The sequence below is a fragment of the Lineus longissimus genome, chromosome 19 (genome assembly GCF_910592395.1).
Source record: "Lineus longissimus chromosome 19, tnLinLong1.2, whole genome shotgun sequence".
In the NCBI taxonomy this organism is placed as follows: domain Eukaryota; kingdom Metazoa; phylum Nemertea; class Pilidiophora; order Heteronemertea; family Lineidae; genus Lineus; species Lineus longissimus.
Window position 1 is genome coordinate 7,188,232 of NC_088326.1, and position 18,918 is coordinate 7,207,149.

The window sequence follows — 18,918 nt, forward strand, 5'->3', positions numbered from 1 at the left end:
GACTAGAGGAAGGCTTTGAGTATTAACATTGTAAATTTTTATGTGGGTAGAAAAAGATAACGTGTACAGCGGACATTACAGACCAATAACTCTTTCACGATGTCAACTAAACCCAGTCAGCTATGACACCAGCTGCCCGGGGTTGTCTGAAAAACACTTCACTTTCCTAATACACGAACTCAATGTGCTCACGGGGGCATATGCCACGCCTTGCGTTGCTCTTGTTTAAAGTCTCTTTTTCCAAATTAGGAAGATCTACATACATGTAGTTGCCTAATTTCTCATCCAGAAGTATTAAGGTAGCAGGAAGGGGTGGGCGTTTGGTTTCTGAGTGTGAGGGGGTATAGTGGTGTCTGTTGACTGTGCTTCAGTCTCTCTTAAAGCACAGTCAACAGACATGTGGTTTCAGTATTAGGTCTTTCACTGTAGCAATGCGAAAATGTAAGTAATTTTGGTTAGGTCCGTCATAACATAGAGTGACTCAACCACTCTCTTGATTACAGCGGCCGCCTCAGCGCCACTACATGGGGCCTAATGGTATTAGGCTAAGTAGCTTCGCCCGATATGCACCATTCTGGGAAAACTCAATGAGGAAGTATGCTCATTAGCATAATCTATTTTTAGCTCCAGCTCGAGGTAATCTTGCGCAGTGCTTCTTCGGCCCAGATACATTGTGGTGGAAAACGTCTAGGTCTAGTACAATGAACGCCTGGCATTCACCAGACTAGTGAAGAAGGTCTGGCTGTGCGAGACTACTGTGATGAAAATGACCATTGCAGAGACTCTGTGACGTAGGCATATACTTTTTAGCTCAGCTGACAAAGTCAGCGAAGCTGGTAATATTACTAAGGGAATGGTGTCCGTCCTGCCATCCTGCCATCCTTCCATGTCAATTTTGGGCATTTTGTAACCGTAAGACCTAGGCACTTTGTTGACGCTGCTAAATTAGGAGTAGCCCAAGGGGAACTCAGAAACCAAAAATCAGCGCGATCCGACCTACATTCGGCGAATGAGGTCATCGGGAAGTTTAAACTTCTTTCCTTTATACCTCGGGCCACAGAGGAAATATTGTTTTCAAATCTGGCCGAATATTTTTTAATAATTTTTCATTTTGACTTGTAATGGAATTAGTTTAGTTTTCACCGCCAGTTGGCGCTACAGGCACATTTGACAGATTTTTTGACGATTCAAAAGCCCGGGTTATGACGTATAGTTGCGCAGTTGTATTCTGCGCATTGAATTGGCCAGGGAACCAGGCTATATTTCAGCATGGCCACTGTGACCAGTGTAAAGATGGAAGATTGATTTTGCAACAAGTAACGAATTTTCTGCTAAAAAGTAGTCAAGTAGGCGATATTATCACTAGTTCCTTTCAGTGGGTAGTCATAAGGTCTTAAGGGAATACTTTCAGAAATTAGTTCTTGAAAATTTGGCCACAATTCTGTGAAAACGATATCGGAAGTGCACGCTCTGTTCGCGATGTATTTTGAAGTGGAGAATTCCCACAGTATGTGCAGTGAATCGGCATGATTCTGTTTGCATATTAGTTTTAAGTACTACGATTCTTACATGAGTAAAAAGTAGACATTTTAAGCAACACAATAATGTTACTCCCATAAAAATTGATTGCAAATTGACGGAGCTACGGCATTCTGTTCGGCAATTGTCAGCGCTGATAAAATACATTGCATGCTAATGCATGCCAAATGGCACACTTTAAAAAGCGTTCATTGGACAACGTAGGGAATCACCAGAAATGACGTCATCGCTGGTCTAAATCTTCTATATAATAATATTAGAAGGGGGACGAATAAAGTCACACTTAGAGGCGTTGGATCGCCTTGAAATTTTGCATGAATGGTGGTGACACCTTACCCTGATGCAACGTCTTGGTTTTATTCAAAAATTTACTTCAGCGGAGCAGAAATGAGGGATTTTTAATCGGACACTGTCAATTCTCCTTACCACTCACAGAAGCCAAGCCATTGCTGTTAAGTTATGCAGGGGCTTAATCAATTACCTGCACTCCCTGTGGGGTGAATAACATTACCTTTTGAACAGCTGGCTGTAGGGGGATGATTGGAACAGCCGGTATACCTGCTGACCTGCTGAAACCAGATAAATGTTATTTTCAATCCATGATTGCAGGTCACCTGATTTTCGAGATTTCGCGGGAAATTGTAAACAAACGCATGTGTGCAGTTCAAATGTAAACAAAAATGTATTTTTGGTACTTTTGGTTGCTGGACTTGGGTTTTCCCGCAGTTAGGAAGGAGCTGGGGTCAAATTGGTGGTCTATTGTTTATGGATGCTGTTTTAGTCAGAGGTAGCCCTTGATTATGAAGGGATTTTCAAATATGAAAACGACCCTTTGTATTGTAAATTCCAATCACCTGCAGGACAGGTCAATTTCTCTCAATAAAATTAATTTTGTTGACTCCTGTAATCTCTACCTTATCAAAAAAAAGACAGTGGTGTTAGTCCCAAACTGGTCATTTCTATTTATTTTGACCTCTGTTAAATCAGGATACCTCTCAATTACAGACAGCATTTTGTATCCTTGTGCTGTACAACCAAGCCTGGACATACCACAGTTGTCCATGGAGAAGTCTCATCCTCTCTGACACTTCTTTTCTGTAAAGCTACCAACAAACATACTGAACTAGGGATATCTTCCATTGCCTCCTGTAATATTTACATACCATGGCTGATTAGTTCAATCATATTTCATCCAGCTGGCAGCTCTGCATTGGAAATCTTAGTAGTATGACGTGTTCTCTTGACCTTCAAACAGTAGTATAAAGCTGATATTTACTACTTTACACCCTCAGTCCTATGTTATTAGGTCATCCAGCTGAGCGCCAGGCCCTTGGGCCTCTTGTTACAATTAAAAATGTTCTCAAAAGACGATAAGGAATGATTATTTATTAACATTTCCTGAACTATATACCTTCTAATTATCACTTTACATAAATAGGTTGGTGTTAGGTCGCGTGCTTTTCTTTCCTTGTGACAATATACAGCAAAATAGTTACAACCCCATAATCGCGCTATAAGTCCATAATGAGGTCACGGTGACCCGTTGTAAATGTTTCGCCAGCTTCGCTATTTTGCCACTACGCGGCGCGTTGGGTCCTTGCATCAAGTTTGCTTTTTCAAGGAAAATTCCTACCCACAGTTGACTTAATAAAATGACTAAAACATGCAATAGGTGTCTGATTAGTCTTTAGGCCTAGAAGTAATGATTGTTGTCCAAACTACTCAGATTTTACCAAACGATGTTGATTCCAATAGTTTTTACTTGAGTGGTTCGCCGAACCAGGTTCGGTAAATTTTTTGTCCTGACAACTATGGTTTTGCATTTCTTTCGGTAGATTCACGGTCAACCACGTAGTGAAACCTTGTAAACCTCAGTGAATTCCTGTCCAAAATGGCTATTTCTTGACTAAAGGGCTCAACTATACTGCATTTTGTGTTCTCTCTAAATAAAACAGGTTTTTTTTATACTACAGCATATTAAACATTCATCGTCTATTATTTCATTTTAGGCCATGAGAGTTTTGATGGTGGGGTGACCTGCATCGACTGCCACAAAGATAACAATATGGTATTAGCGGGATCGTCAGATGTGACAGCCAAATTGTTCAACGTTAATTCAAAAAAGGTAAGTTCCCCTATTCTGATTCAAGTACATGTAGTTCAAGCCACATTAATCCATCCTACTAGATTTTTCCCCAACTTCTATCGTTCAGTCTTAGGTTCGTTACACCTGAAAAAATGAGATGGCAGCACTGCACTCAACTCAATGTGCACCTCGTCCCTAACATCGGGTTCTGCCAGCTGTTTTACCATGAAGCTCTTCCTAAGCCAAGTTGGGATCCAAGCTGCCAGGCCTACACAAGGGTTATGGTACACTTCAAAAACACTGCGGTGAGCGAAAGAGTTAAAGAAATGATCAATTTGTATCATGTATTACATCCTACATGATCAGCTTTGCTTGGTGTAATCAGGTGCCATAACACACTGATGACAAATATGACCTGTCCCAGCAAAACGAGTTGTAGGAAAGACTGATTCCTGCTGATACAAATGTTTTTGACGTTTCTGGGATAAGAGCCTGTTTCATATATGTCTTTTTGTTTGTACTTCAGGTGCTCTGTAGTTTTAACTGTGCCAGTGCTGAGATGTCAAGTGAGGAGAACTCGGTCGAGGCTGTGGGGTTTTCTTCAACGTGAGTATGATAAGCTGCGGCATGCAGATAGAAATACTGATGGCTGATCTAGGCCTTTCCATTACATAACTTGTTATACTCCGGTATCTCCTGAGCTGGACTTCTTCAATTGGAACGAGTTTACAATCCTTGATTTTTAGCTCCAAAAAAGGGTCATTAATTGAACCTAATAATTGCCATTGTTCGAAGGAATTTATAGTTGAATGCTCAAACTATGTCATTTCTGATCGAGGATTGTAATTCTTAGCATTTTCGACTACTACTTCCTTTTTGGGTCCTCAAATAATTTTATAGGGACATGTAATGTTACAAACTGTTACAATGTTAAATGTTTGCCTTTCCAGTACCACCTTTGCCGCCACAGGGACGTTAGAGGGGAAAATGACGATATGGGACATACCCTCACAATCGAAACGATTTGAATGCAAACATGAGGTAAACTATCTGCATTCATCATTGGTGAAACCAAAGTTTGTTTTTAGTGCACTGTAATTTTCACACCCTCAACTTTGTTTCGCGATTTAGCACACAGTTATTAGTGCCTAGTATTATGGATAATATTAATAACGGATTAGTTTAAAAAACCTTTAACTTAAAAACCAGAAATAGCGCCCTTCTTTCGGCAGCTGTATATCAGGCACCAGTCTACCGATTCAGACGATTCTTGTACCACTGAACTGCATTTGCTCTCTACTACTCAATAGCATTTACTTAGTCTTTAAGTTAAGCAATTCATCACCATGTTGCATTGTATGTACAGCTGTTTTAACAACGGAGCCCAATTTTGAGGCATTGGTCCTGTTGTGTTCTTTTATCCCCCTATGTGCCTCTAGTGTACACACACATGAATAAGTAATGAGTGTTGCCATGGTAGAGCTTTGGCCAATCCAGTGGGTGGGTAGTAATATGGAAATTAGCAATAATAGCTCACAGTGTTTAAAAATAGAATCCACTTTGATTCGTGTCCTTTCATCTCAACAACAAAGTTACAAGTAATACATGTGAAAACTTTGTAGTGTGTGCATGTAGTATTCGGTGGATAAGACCCCTTTGATGTAGGTGTGTCAGTTTATAATTGATCATGACCGTGATCTGTCTGTCATCCCTTAATCATTTCAGGCCAGGTACCAGTAACCATTGAAATGTGATGTTGGTTGGAACAGTGACAGAACATTCCCTTTGTTTGTGTTGTTAGAACTGTCCAAAGTCTACAAATCCTAAAATATGAAATAAAATAAAGAATCCTGCTTGCTAACTTATCAAAGGTATATCTGGGGTCAGTTACAAATATTGAAATAATATTGAAATAATAAATGAAACAGTCCTTCAGGTTGACAAATCTTCCTTATTATGAGAAACAAAAGAATATTTTGGTGCAAGGAATATGGTAGTATATAAACACTGAAACGTTTCAAAAGAAGCAGGTCAAACGAAACGAGTCAAATAAATGGTCAAAACGTGAAATTGAAAATGCGCTATGTGGATGTGTCGTTTTTCAAGGCTGTGTTTTGTATTTTTACCGCATAAAAGCCACAGAAATTCAAACAGAAAGCGATTAATTATAAATAGATTTTCCACAGTCCGTTCAGCTCTTTCACAATTTAGATAAACCGGTATCTCCCAACATAACCTCGTACCCTGCCCCAATATTTAGCGCTATCGTATACTTTAACGACAATAACGACGATTTATTGGAACACGTTGAATTGAACATGTTCAATTTTGCCTTGAACTCTTTCAAACTCAGACACGGAGCATCAGCAGATCAGAGATCATAGCATTATTCATGTTATTCCGTATTTCATCTGGCATTTCCCTGCCCTAAGTGGCCGCCATTATTGCTGAATGTGCTGGATCCACTCATTTCATTATGCCCCCGCTAAAGTGGGGGCATTATGTTCTTAGGTGGTTTCCGGCCGCCGCCGCCGCCGCGCTGAATTCCAGACTATAACTCAAGAACCCCTTGCTCGGCTGACTTTTTAGGGGGTGTAGGCCTAGTGTGTCAAAGGGTCCCTATTGTTTTTTGGCGCGTTCCAAAATCTAATATGGCCGCCAGCCGCCATCTTAGATTTTCGCATTCCGCTCGTTTACTAGAGAACCAGAGGTCCAACAGTCTTCAAACTTTTGTGGTGTAATGGTCTATGGTAGGGGAGGTTCGCTATCGATTTTGGGCTGGACCCGAAATCAAAGATGGCCGCCCGCCACCATCTTAGATTTTCGCATTCCGCTCGTTTACTAGAGAACCGGAGGTCCAACAGTCTTCAAACTTTTGTGGCGTAATGGTCTATGGTAGGGGAGGTTCCCTATCGATTTTGGGCCCGACCCGAAATCAAAGATGGCCGCCAGCCACCATCTTAGATTTTCGCATTCCGCTCGTTAACTGGAGAACCGGAGGTCCAACAGTCTTCAAACTTTTGTGGCGTAATGGTCTATGGTAGGGGAGGTTCCCTATCGATTTTGGGCCCGACCCGAAATCAAAGATGGCCGCCAGCCACCATCTTAGATTTTCGCATTCCGCTCGTTAACTGGAGAACCGGAGGTCCAACAGTCTTCAAACTTTTGTGGCGTAATGGTCTATGGTAGGGGAGGTTCCCTATCGATTTTTGGCCCGACCCAAATCAAAGATGGCTGCCAGCCACCATCTTAGATTTTGGCATTCCGCTCGTTAACTGGAGAACCAGAGGTCCAACAGTCTTCAAACTTTTGAGGTGTAATGGTCTATGGTAGGGGAGGTTCCCTATCGATTTTGGCCAGACCCGAAATCAAAGATGGCCACCAGGTCCCCGACTTGGTGATTTGTATTCCGCCCCGTAAATTAAGAACCGAGTGAGTGACAGACCTGAAACTTATGTGGTGTTATTACCTAGTGTAGGGGAGGTTCCCTATCCATTTTGGGCCCGATCTGAAATCCAAGATGGCTGCCAGGCCCGACTTGGTTTTTCGCATTCCGACCTGTAACTCAAGAACCAAGTGAGTGACAGACCTGAAACTTATGTGGTGTGATGAGGTTGTGTAGGGGAGGTTCCCTGTCGATTTTTGGCCTGACCCAAAATTCAATATGGCTGTCAGCAGCCAATTTAGATTTTGGTATTCCGATTGTTAACTGAAGAACTAGAGGTTTGACACACTTCAAACTTTTGTGGTGTAATGGTCTTCAGTAGGGGAGTTTCTCTATCGATTTTGGGCGCATTCCAGAATCCAAAATGGCCTCCAGCGCCATCTTAGATTTTTGCTGAGATGAGATAAGATAAGAGATGAGATAAATAGCCACGCATGTCTACACGCAATTCCTATTCATTGATATCCGAGCATTGGATATTCTGTGACTGACACCAGGAGAAGGGATAAATAGCCTGACAGTTGTTATTCATTAGCATGTAAGCAATGGATATTCTGTGACTGATTCTAGCAGATTGCACTAGCTACCCGGCAGTGACTAGTCTTTAACTTCCTGAGTACCAGATATTCTGTGACTGATTCCAGGCGATCGCATAATTGATGCTGTTCCAGTAACAGGGTCAACAGCTTGCCCACTGATCTTCTGTGTAAATTGCTAGCAGGCAATCGCCTTGGAAACGGCAAAAACTTAAAAGATCAAGGAGATGACAACGGCGAAAATAGTATAGACCACGCTTCACCTCTGTAGTGAGTAAATGGGAAAACCAACCTCTGCTGTTCACGTGCATGTCTATTGTCAGACCAACTAGCCCAGTCAACAGCCATATTATTGTGGATGTTATTTGAGAGCCTCCACAAAATTTCATAAACAGCCACAGAGAAGATATTATCGTATTTATGCGCTAAAAAGCGCACTGCGCTTATATTCAAGGTGCGCTTATAGCCACAATTTCATATTTATAGGCTAAATAACGCGCGCAATGAACATATTAACACACCGAACACACCAGAGCGGGGGCATACATTCGCAATTTGCCCCAATTGCGTTATATTTTTCTAGTTATTACATGATGTTCAAAGCATATATTGATGCGAAACTTTAAGACATGATAAGGGTGGTTCATTCAAACATTTCAATTGTAATTGTTTAATTTTAAACACCATAACCTTTTGTTATTTCGTCCCCAAAGTGAGGACGAATTTGTGGCCGCGGCCATTTTCAGTTCAAATACACTGCGCAATCGCAATGCATAATGTACAGTGATTCGCCAACATGGAAGCCAATTCGGGCAGAGATAATATTTTGAATATTAACTCTACTTTTGGAGATTGGCCGATGAGGCCGATTTACTTATTGCGCTGAAAATGTTGAATGCCAAGGCGGGTCGCCGTGTTGCAAACAATTTACCAAATTGATCGCCTAAAAATCGGTCCAGACTATCAAAGTACGCAAAGAGAATTATTGTAATCATAACAACAGATCATGAGTATAATTATTCAGTAGTATTCATTTTTATGCCATTTTTAGCTCACCTGGGTGAGCTTATGTCGTCACGTCTTGTCCTTGTCCACTACTTTTCAGGTGTAAATAGGTCGGGTCATAACACTCAATGTCAGTTATATCTAGAAACCTTCACTTTGTGATCTTCAAAGATGAATTATTGATTGATATGATCAAGATTGACATAGAGCTTGTAACATTTTAACCTTGACCTAGTTTCCAAGGTCAGAAAGGTCAAACTATAAAATTCCACTTAAAAGTTGATATATTCACTACTATTTGTCTGAGATTCTTCAAATTTTATATGGTGACACCTAATGAGATCTATACAAGTTGACCCAATTTAGGTCAATTGTGACCTAGTTTATCAAGTTGCAGTAGGTACCGGCAGTAACGCATTATCCGTTCAGGAATTGTGATAACGCAGGCCTGAGGGCTGAAATTAGTGAAACTTCCCACTGTGAATACACCTTTTTGCAATAAAATATATTTAGTGAAAATTTACTGTGTTAAAGTTCATTTCATTCCCGTTCCATTGATACCAAATTCAACCATGTTAATAAATATTAAACATTTCAATTTTAGGCGGAGTTTGTGTTGATTTTTCACCAAAGTTAATCAAAACGCCTTTGTTTTAACGCAATCTGAAGTGCGTCGTGGCCCAGTCCCAAGGTATTTTCCAGGAAATCCGGCCGCGCGTTTCGAGGGAATCACTAACTAGGTCAAAACTATTACCATATTCATCAGTGAATCACAAGCTTTCGATACGTACCGGTTTGTAGGGGGGGTTTTCGCATTTTTTTCAACATTTTTGAGTTTGAAAATATCTCCAACAAGATCGTCGAATCTATAAAAATCCTTAGAAAATAAACCGCACAAACTAGGTACCGAAATTTAGAGGTTTTAATCAACTTTAGAATGAAATTCGAATTGAAACGCACGAATCAACTAGCGCAACGCGCCAGTCAATTCAATATGGGGTACCCCTCGAGACCCAATTGACTTCGAGGCGAAGATGGCTGCCCGCATGACAGATGTTTCCGATCGTGATCCTGTACTTTCTGATCGATTTATTCCATATCTGAGTGAGTAAAGTTCTTTCTACGAATGGGATATCATCTTATATGTACATAAAAGATGTTAGTGTGGTAATCTTTTGAAATCCTGCCGTAGAAATTAATACTTTGAACCCCAATTGATCGGGTCACTCGAAAATGACTTGGTGAATTGGCACTTCAGACTTCTGGCAGATCTTTATTTAATATTCGGGCTCAGTTTTAAAAATGAACACTTATAATACATTCTTCGTATGTAAGTTAAGACTCCTGCTTGGTATGGAAATATTTAAGAGTGTTTTAATGGAGAAATCTTGCTTTTAGAAAAGTATGTCATTTTGACCCAATTCCAACGATGTTTCAAACGTTGTTGATACGTTATTCAGTGACGCGTTGATGTGGTCACGTGACCAAATCGCGCTCTGTGATTGGTCCAATAAATAAACAAAAGCACATGGCAATGTTTATGAGTCATTGCCTACTCTTTATTTTCATTTATTAAAGATGAATATACAGATATTTTTTCAAAACCACCTACATTATTTGATCCTATATGTCATACATACATTCAAGACCAACATTCATCTCTAAAATAGGAATAGTTATTCTTTTTTCCCCTTTTTTTCCAGTTAATGAAGATTACTCAACTCTGAAACGGATCCTAGAGTTCAGCGGAAAGGGGCGGAGACCCGATCTTCCATCCCTGGAATGCACCTTTAGAACCATCCTCCAGTTTGTACTTCTCCACAATGAAACAAAGAAAACGTGGGTGGCGACAGAGGCTCTTTTTGACAGAGTTTTTCCGTTCCAGAAAGGCAAGTTGTGTGCCATGCGAAGAAAGTATTGTAAGCAGGCGTGGGAGTTGACATCATCTTCAAGGGAACACGAGGCATTTCCAATGGAGGCATTTCTATCAACAGTTGTGTTCTTTCATTCCGCTGGTGAAGAACTAGATGTCATTGCCACCAGGCAGGAATTACTAAGTGGTTCCTTTCACACTGACATTCCATTTACCAATGGAATTGTTGCAGATCTGGAAAAGTTCCGTAGGAGGGAGGGCCTGCCGTGGAAGTCGTTGTTCAAGTGGGCTTCTTGTTTCGGTCTTGAGACAGTTTCTGAAAAGATAATGAAGAAAGTTGTGAAAGATACTATGAATACCTTTGATCGTCATAGAAAGAACAACACTCGTGGTACAAAATGTGAGGGTTACCTAAATTTCTGTTCTGAACCATTTCTATGGATCAAGACTGCAAGTGTAGATACTAGTGCTACTGGGGCTGCTCATGAACCATTACCTCTTCCTGATCTGGAGCCTGACCCAGAAGTAGTGTCTGAACTGAACAACGAGGTTATTTGTGATATGAAGGTGGCTATAGACCAACAAGAACAGGAAATCGCTAAGTTAAGGACAGAAAAAAGCCAGCTGAAGCAGGAATTATCTAAAGGGAAATCTGACATTTCCAAACTTGAAAAGGAAATCAGCCTCGAACAACACAAGAATGGCGTTTGTGATAAACTGATTGAGGACTACAAGGGCCAACTCAAATTGAACAACAAGGTTATTCGTGATATGAAGGTGGCTATAGAACAACAAGAACAGGAAATCGCTAAGTTAAGGACAGAAAAAGCCAGCTGAAGCAGGAATTATCTAAAGGGAAATCTGACATTTCCAAACTTGAAAAGGAAATCAGCTCTTGTCGTCAGGCCAACTGGACTCGCTAGGAAAGAAGCTGATCTTGTTGCCGATATGCTGACCATCGAACAACACAAGAATGGCGGTTGTGATAAACTGATTGAGGACTACAAGGGCCAAGTCAAACTTTTGCAAACTCAGGTTTCAAACTGTAAAATTGCTTTGGAGGGATACAAAGGTGACAAAAAGGAGCTTTTGAAAAAACTGAAGGAGGCTGAATTTGACTATCGGGTATCACTAAATGAGGTACAGGGAGAGGCCACTCAGAGTCAAATAAAAACGAAAGATGGTCCCCATTACACAAGTGACTTAGTCAAGACTGTGATCAAACTTGTGGGTGAGGCAGACGTGCCTGCTGCCAGGTGTGGGCAAATAATTCATATAGTGTCCAGGAACATTTTCCATCAGGAAATCCCACTTGAACAATTGCCCTCAGAAAGGTCTTCGCTGCGTTATGCAGACCAAGGGCAAGTATTATCAAAAATGCATACAACTGAATCGATGATTTCAAATACGTACGATCTCCATAGTGATGGCACCACCAAAGACCACCGCAAGTACATGGGATACAAGGTTACCCTAGACACAGGCAAGTCCATGAGCCTCGGATACACCCTTCTTGCAGCCGAGGATTCAGAAACACTCTTATCTGTGGCTTGCAAACTTCTCCAAGACTTGGCAGACGTGTATGCACCTGAGGAAGCTGAAACAAACTGCAAACATATGCTGCAAAATATGATAGGTGTGATGAGTGATCGGGCATCAGTCATGAAGTGTTTCAACCAGAAATTCAACGCCAAACGGCAGGAACTCCTATCTACAGAAGAATCCCTCCAATTCCTTCACTGTAATGCTCACTTCTTGCTAGGCCTCAGTACCGAAGCTGACAAGGCCATCAAAGAACTTTCCATTGGTAAAAAGTTTGGGCGAGACTTGGACAAGGGATTTGGATCGTTCTGTAAAGCTGCTGAGAGTTGTACCTCCAGACACATCCGTCTTGCTTGTAGTTCTCTAGGACCCCGGGGTGATGAAAAAAGTGGTTGTCGTGATTCATGGGAGGCGTTCTGTGCCCTAAATGACATTCAATCCAAAGTCACCTGTTTTCGATCAAACCGCTTTAACAATTTCTTCCTAGGAGCTGCAGAACTTCACTTCCATCACCCTCACATCATCACATACTTTACTGTATACCACACAAAGAACAATATGAAACTAAGGAGTGTGCTAGCGGACGCAAACAGCAAGGAAATTGATGTCTTCATTACTGCTTTAGGAATTCTCTACCACAAGGTTACAGGACCCTACTGGGTTCTTGTTCAAAGTGATACCCATTACCTTGACTTCCACAAGTATGTCGTCCAAATGCATAAGTCCCTGAGGGAGTGGTCAGAGGACCCAAGCAGCTTGATGGAACCTGACACGAAGCTTTTCGATGACTTCAGCCTACCCATGGATGATGTCCTTAGCTCGCTCTATGATGAAGACCGACAGCCAAACCCCACAGCACATCCAGATCTCGGTGTGGCGCTGGTTCTCAAGAAATTGGCAGCAGCATTTGTGGTTGTGATCGAACGACAACTTCCTGACTTCCTGCCTGATGGAAGGTATCATAACGTCCCCAAGGATTCACCATTATGGGAGAAGATGAAGCACAGCAAGCTGCACAACCTACTTGGCGAAGCTCAATTCGGCGACTTGGATTTCAGCCTTTTCAAGCGCCGAAATGCGTCCCTTCATCACCATGCCACTATCAACATGCTGAAACGGAACAAGACAATGAGTGAATGGTTTGACAACAAGACATCAGTGGAACAGAAGGCACTTCTTCAACAGGCATCAAGTTCTGCCCAGAAAGTTCGAGACCAGCATCGCCTCGAAGTTCAGTCCGTTCAGGAATCTGTGAAGAGGAAGTTGCAGGACACGCAGGAGGAGGTAGCAAAGAAGAAACACGACCTGCAGAAAAGAAAAGAGGAAATTACAAGGGAAGTTCGACTACACGGTGGTCCCTGTCTGTCGCTTGCTGATGTTGATTCCTTGCTCTCTGACGCCAAAAAGTCTGCTGTGAAAGCCGAGATTCAGTACCACAAGATTGTGATGGGCCGACCAAGCAGGTTCCTGAAAGTTACTGGGAATATTCCGGCTCTTCGAGAGAATCTACGCAACTTCTTTCGCCATGATCAAGATGATGCAGGTATGTGGACACTGGTCAACCACCATATCTTCTTATATTCATAGTCATTGTCAGCATAAATCCTAATGCTCCATTTGCTGAAAGTTACTGGGAATATTCCGGCTCTTCGAGAGAATCTACGCAATTTCTTTTGCCATGATCAAGATGATGCAGGTATGTGGACACTGGTCAACCACCATACCTTCATAATCATAGTCATTGTCAGCATAAATCCTAATGCTCCATTTGCTCTCCTTTCAGACGCAGACGCAGCCATGCCAGACCCATCCGACATGTCCAAAGATCCATTACAGATCCTAGATAGTGATGAAGAAGACCTTGTGTTAGGGGTAGCAGATCCAGTGACACCTCGTCTAGTTCGATCCCCTGAGCCCTCATCCTCCGAGTCTGAGTCTGAAAAAGAAGACAGTGATGTTGATGAATTTCCTGGTAAGTCGCTAATGAACATAATGCGCCTGTGAGTAGGCCTTAAATGTAAGTCGCTAATGAACATAATGCGTCTGTGAGTAGGCCTTAAATTTAAGACAGTATGGTCAGAAAAATGTCAATTCTTTTTTTCAGAAGATGGTACAGACACTGAGGAACAGACATCAAAGTTCTCTAAGACAGACTTCACTTACCAGTTCTCCAAAACTGGTGAATGGATTGCTGTTTTCTACACGAACCGGGATGGGCAGCCATACTTCATCATTGGAGAGGTGATAGAAGTCTTCAGTCCAACCAGTGCCAGTGTTAACTACATGGAACAGTGCCAAGTTCGAGAAACCCTGTTCAAAATTCCAGATACCGCAGACTTTGATCCCATGGTTAAACATGAGTTTGTGTTTGCCTGGGACCTTCCTGTATTCACCACAAATGGGAGAATTTGGACAGTCAAGGACATCAAGGACATAAAGAAACGCTACAAGGAATATCTGAGATTCTTTTATTGAACAATCAAACTTACTCATTGCAAAATTTTCCTTTTTCTGACCCCCTTCACAGCCAAAACCATGGGAGATAGCCTAAAACTGATGGTTTTATTGATGTCTACAGGTCATTCTAACTTAGAAACCAAAGTTTCAGGCCATTGCCTTGGCAGGTTGAGTTTTAATGGATTTTCAAAAGGCGGTCATTTCAGTAATTTTTGGGCAATTTTGCAAAATATTCCTTTTTCTGACCCCTCTCACAGCCAAAATCATGGGAGATAGCCTAAAACTGATGGTTTCAATGGATTAAACAGGTATTTTTACCTAAGAAACAGTTGTCCCAGGCTATTTACTCTGTTGGTTGAATTTTAATGAATTTTCCAAAAAATTGTCATTTTGGTCATTTTCCGCCATTTTTTTCTGCGGTGTAAAATGTGGCCGAAAGCATTTTTGAGGCTTGATTTCTTAAAAATTAAAAAAAAATGGTCTCTGAAAAAAAATAGGGTGCTTAACTCCACCCCATAGGTTGGGGGAAAGGCGTTTTGGGGCTCTTCAAAAGTCTACATTCGAAAATAATGACGTCTAAAAATGCCTCCTCGGCCAATTTGGCGCTCGTGAAGATGACCAAATTTGAAAAAAATTGTGTTTTTAACCCTTTGAACCCCGAATTGTCTGAGGGTAGTGCATACGCCACCCTGAGTTATCCAGCGGTAATGCATTATAATGTGCTATAATGTACTACTCTTCATTTATCTTGTGTTATACATGGTTCTGTCAGAAAACATTCCTGTATAATGAATAATAAATGTGTCCTACCTTATATATGAGTCCTTTTCTTCAATTATAACCTGTATTTGACTTTGGTGTGCCAGTTTTGCCAGCAGTTAGAGCCAGGTTTCCCAATGCACAAGAAGACATGACACTGGTTGCACCAATAAACAGTCTTTGACATTTTTGGCAAGTCCTTGGAGTTTGCATTTGGGTTGGCCTCCTTAGCTTTCTTGTGCTTCTGCATACAGACTGTACATCTGTTTTAGAAGTAGCATGTTCAGCACGCTCAACCATGTGCTGCCCAACGTCAACCAGGCGTGCGTCAATGTCAACATCTGAACGACGTCTTCCAACCGAAGTGTTATTCCTCACCCCACCAACAAGTTCATTGCAGAGCTGCTCCAAGAACAAGTGAAATGTCAGTGTCCTCTTGTTGTTCACAGCATGAGGCCTATAGAATCCCTGAATCACATATGAATTGTACGCAGTCCACATAAAGAATTTCATGACCAACCTTCGTGGCCACTTGTAATGGCATCTGGTCATTCTTATCTGTCCCTCCCATAAACTGATTGTATAATGTAACACTTCACTGCCATTGGGCACCTGACTGGAACTCTCCTGTGTTCCTGAGGATCATATCTTGGCACAGAGGTGATAGGACTGTCAACATATATTGAAGTAACAAAGTAGATGGGCCTTTTGTCCATCCACACAATGGCCGCGGCATTCCCATTGAAGAGAAGTTCAGAGTCCCCCTTGTTCATTTGTCTGTTGGTCCTCTTGAGACATTTAGGGAAGGACCTTCTGTTAGTCATTGCAGTCCCACAAAGACCAATACCTTTAGTAAGCAAATATTCTGCCAGTTGAACAGTTGTGTAAAACCTGTCCGTGAATACACAATAGTTCTGATCACGATAGTCCTTGGTCATACGGACAACCAAGTTCCCAGTCACACCCAGGTTATCCACATCCTGATTATCAGCTCTCCTACCTGTGTACACCTCTGCATCTATTATGAATCCATTTTCACTGTCTGTGAGAAGGAAAGTTTTGATGCCCCACTTTATAGGTTTATCCTTTATGTATTGTCTTATTGACAAAGAGTTCTTGGTAGGGATCATCCCTTCATCCAGGGACAACTCTTGTTCGGGTGTGTAATGCCTCTTGAATCTCTCAAGGATGTAGTTGAAAATTGGCCTTGACTTGTATATCTTATCAGTTTTATCTAAAGCTGGGTCCTGTTCATCAACACAATGCAAGACTGACCAGATTGCCAAGAACCGATCACGAAAAAACACTTTTGGGAACCCTGGTGTGACTGTCAACATGTTCTCTTTCACCTTCCAATACTGTTCATACCTGTCTTTATGGATAAGCATTTCCATAGCCACTCTACAGCCAAAGAAGGCTTTCATTTCAATGACAGTACAATCTGTCCAGTTTTTAGCAACATAATTGTTAGGCTTAGCAGTTTTTAGATGGGCAGCCTGCCTGTTCGTCTCGGTTACTAACAGTTCCCAAAGAACGTCATCCCAAAACAATGAGAAGAACTGTAGTGGGGTACTTTCATCATTTATATTATCAGGAATAGCAGTAGGCCCAGGATCTCTCCTTGGATTGAAATCAGTTGCAGTAAAACGAGCAGTATCCCTAGTCCAGGGGGGTGGAATAACCATATCCGGAGCTCTCCTAATGCCACCACCTCTTCCACGACCACGGGCGGGCCGCCCCCTAGCAGCAGGTGGCGGTGGAGGACCCTGTGCATGTAATACAGGCTGTGCATCATGTACATCATCACCGCTACTGTCACCATCACTCACCCCACTTTCCGACTCATTCTCACTCTCAAAATCACTATCGTGACCGTAGTCACTTTCATCTAACTCCTCATCGTCACTTTCTAACACCTGTGCCAAGACTTCCTCAGCACTCGCCCTTTTCGGGCCATTTATCCCTTTTTTCTAGCGAAATCGGTTCGATTTTGGTTCATCCGGGAGTCTCAGAAGGATGCTACCGAACGCCGATGAAAGCCGGCTTCTGATTGGCTGCTGCATCGCTATTATTGGCAGTTGTCAACAAGACCATGTGGATGCCGGTTTTCCGGCATTTCGGGTATATACGCTTTAGGGAAAATGCCGGTTTTCCGGCATTTCGGGTTCAAAGGGTTAAGAGGCTATTATTTCAAAACTGATTGTCTGTGAGGTCTGAAACTCCATAATGTAGAAGTAAGTTGTAGAAATTGCTTAGAAATAGTAATAAATGCAAGTAGGAAGGCATAATTTCTTATTTATCGTCCCTCCAAAAGTGCTCCAAATGGCTTGCGATGGGGAGGGCCCGAAAGGGGGTCATGGTACAGGCCATTTCTCGGAAACCTTTCAATATAATGGCACCAAATTTGGACAGGTGCTTTGTGATGTCTTATCTAATAGATAGAACCTAAAATCATCCATTTTAGAAGACTTTCATTTTTTAGCTGCCGGTACCTAGTTGCAGAAGTTAAACTCTAAAAGTGTCATTGACGTGCCACATTTTTTCATATCTAAAAGTAAATTTAACCTCCATATGTCATTTCATCTGCAATTTAATGATTCCCAGGTGAGCACAATGTCCCCAGGACATTTCATTTTATTTTGACTTGTTTCGTTTGACCTGTTTCTTTTGAAACGTTTCAGTGTTTACATACTACCAAGGAATATGCAAACATGTTGGCTTTTCACTGCCCAAAACCTTATCAATGCATGAATAAGAGTCATTGCTAGGACAAGCTGACATTTTGCATTAAAAAATCACCTACATGTACAGTTGAGGTCAGAAGTTTACATACACCTGGGTCGAAAACATTCAACTCAAATTTTCATAAGGTTTCATTGTACTTACAAAAACGATTTTGATGTGATAATATACCTCAGAGTTCTACTTTATTTTCTTACTGCATTCGTTTATTTCAGTTTCTTTATTTCAGAATTATTTGACATAGTTTGATATCTCTTTTAAAGCCAATTTTTTCCAATGGACTTGATCATGAGGTTTTAAAAGGAACCAGTTTTGGACCCACCTTGCACTGAAGGCAAATGTACAGACATTGGCATAGGCCTACAAATTTATACTGGATCCGCGCACTTTAGAGAAAACACCAGTGCCATATTGAAAATGATAGCCTCCACCTTCATGGTGTGGCCATGGACAGTGGCAAACAATGGATAAATCTATACCACGTAAAATCCCAATTCAATAAGCTTGTTGATTGGTGAAGTAACATGGCTTGGTCAGGAGGCGTAGTTTTGTGAAAGGACTTTTGCAAAATTCATTCACAGCCTTTTGAACTTCAATCCATGAGCGAGGCTTAGGAGCAGGGTCATGAGGTAATTTTTGTCATTGAATGAATAAACACACAGACTACAATCAGTTACGAGATTTATTTAACAGTTTAAAAATGACATTGTTTTTTGTGTCAATTGCGGTTACAGTATTGTAAACCCCCTTATTCAACCTGTACCATAGGTAGGAACTCCAATTTTTCCGCATCCCCTTCAGGTAAATCATTACCGTCTTCATTATTGTTCCCATCAGCTTCATTGACGTCATGTGGTAGAAGTCCTGCTGATCTCAATCCACTTCGCACCACATTAGGTTAAATGTCACCCCAAGCGTCCGAGATTAGTCCAGC

General features: G+C 41.5%; 1 protein-coding gene across 2 annotated transcripts in view; it reads left to right on the forward strand.

Annotated features, from left to right (window-relative positions):
- The window catches only part of LOC135503501 (angio-associated migratory cell protein-like), a 67,414-nt gene that overhangs the window by 41,935 nt on the left and 6,561 nt on the right, over positions 1–18,918 (forward strand). For both annotated transcript variants that reach the window (XM_064797134.1, XM_064797135.1), the window contains exons 6-8: positions 3,549–3,664; positions 4,152–4,231; positions 4,576–4,666. In XM_064797134.1, coding sequence (XP_064653204.1) covers positions 3,549–3,664; positions 4,152–4,231; positions 4,576–4,666 — 287 coding nt within the window. The remainder of the gene's footprint in view (positions 1–3,548; positions 3,665–4,151; positions 4,232–4,575; positions 4,667–18,918) is intronic.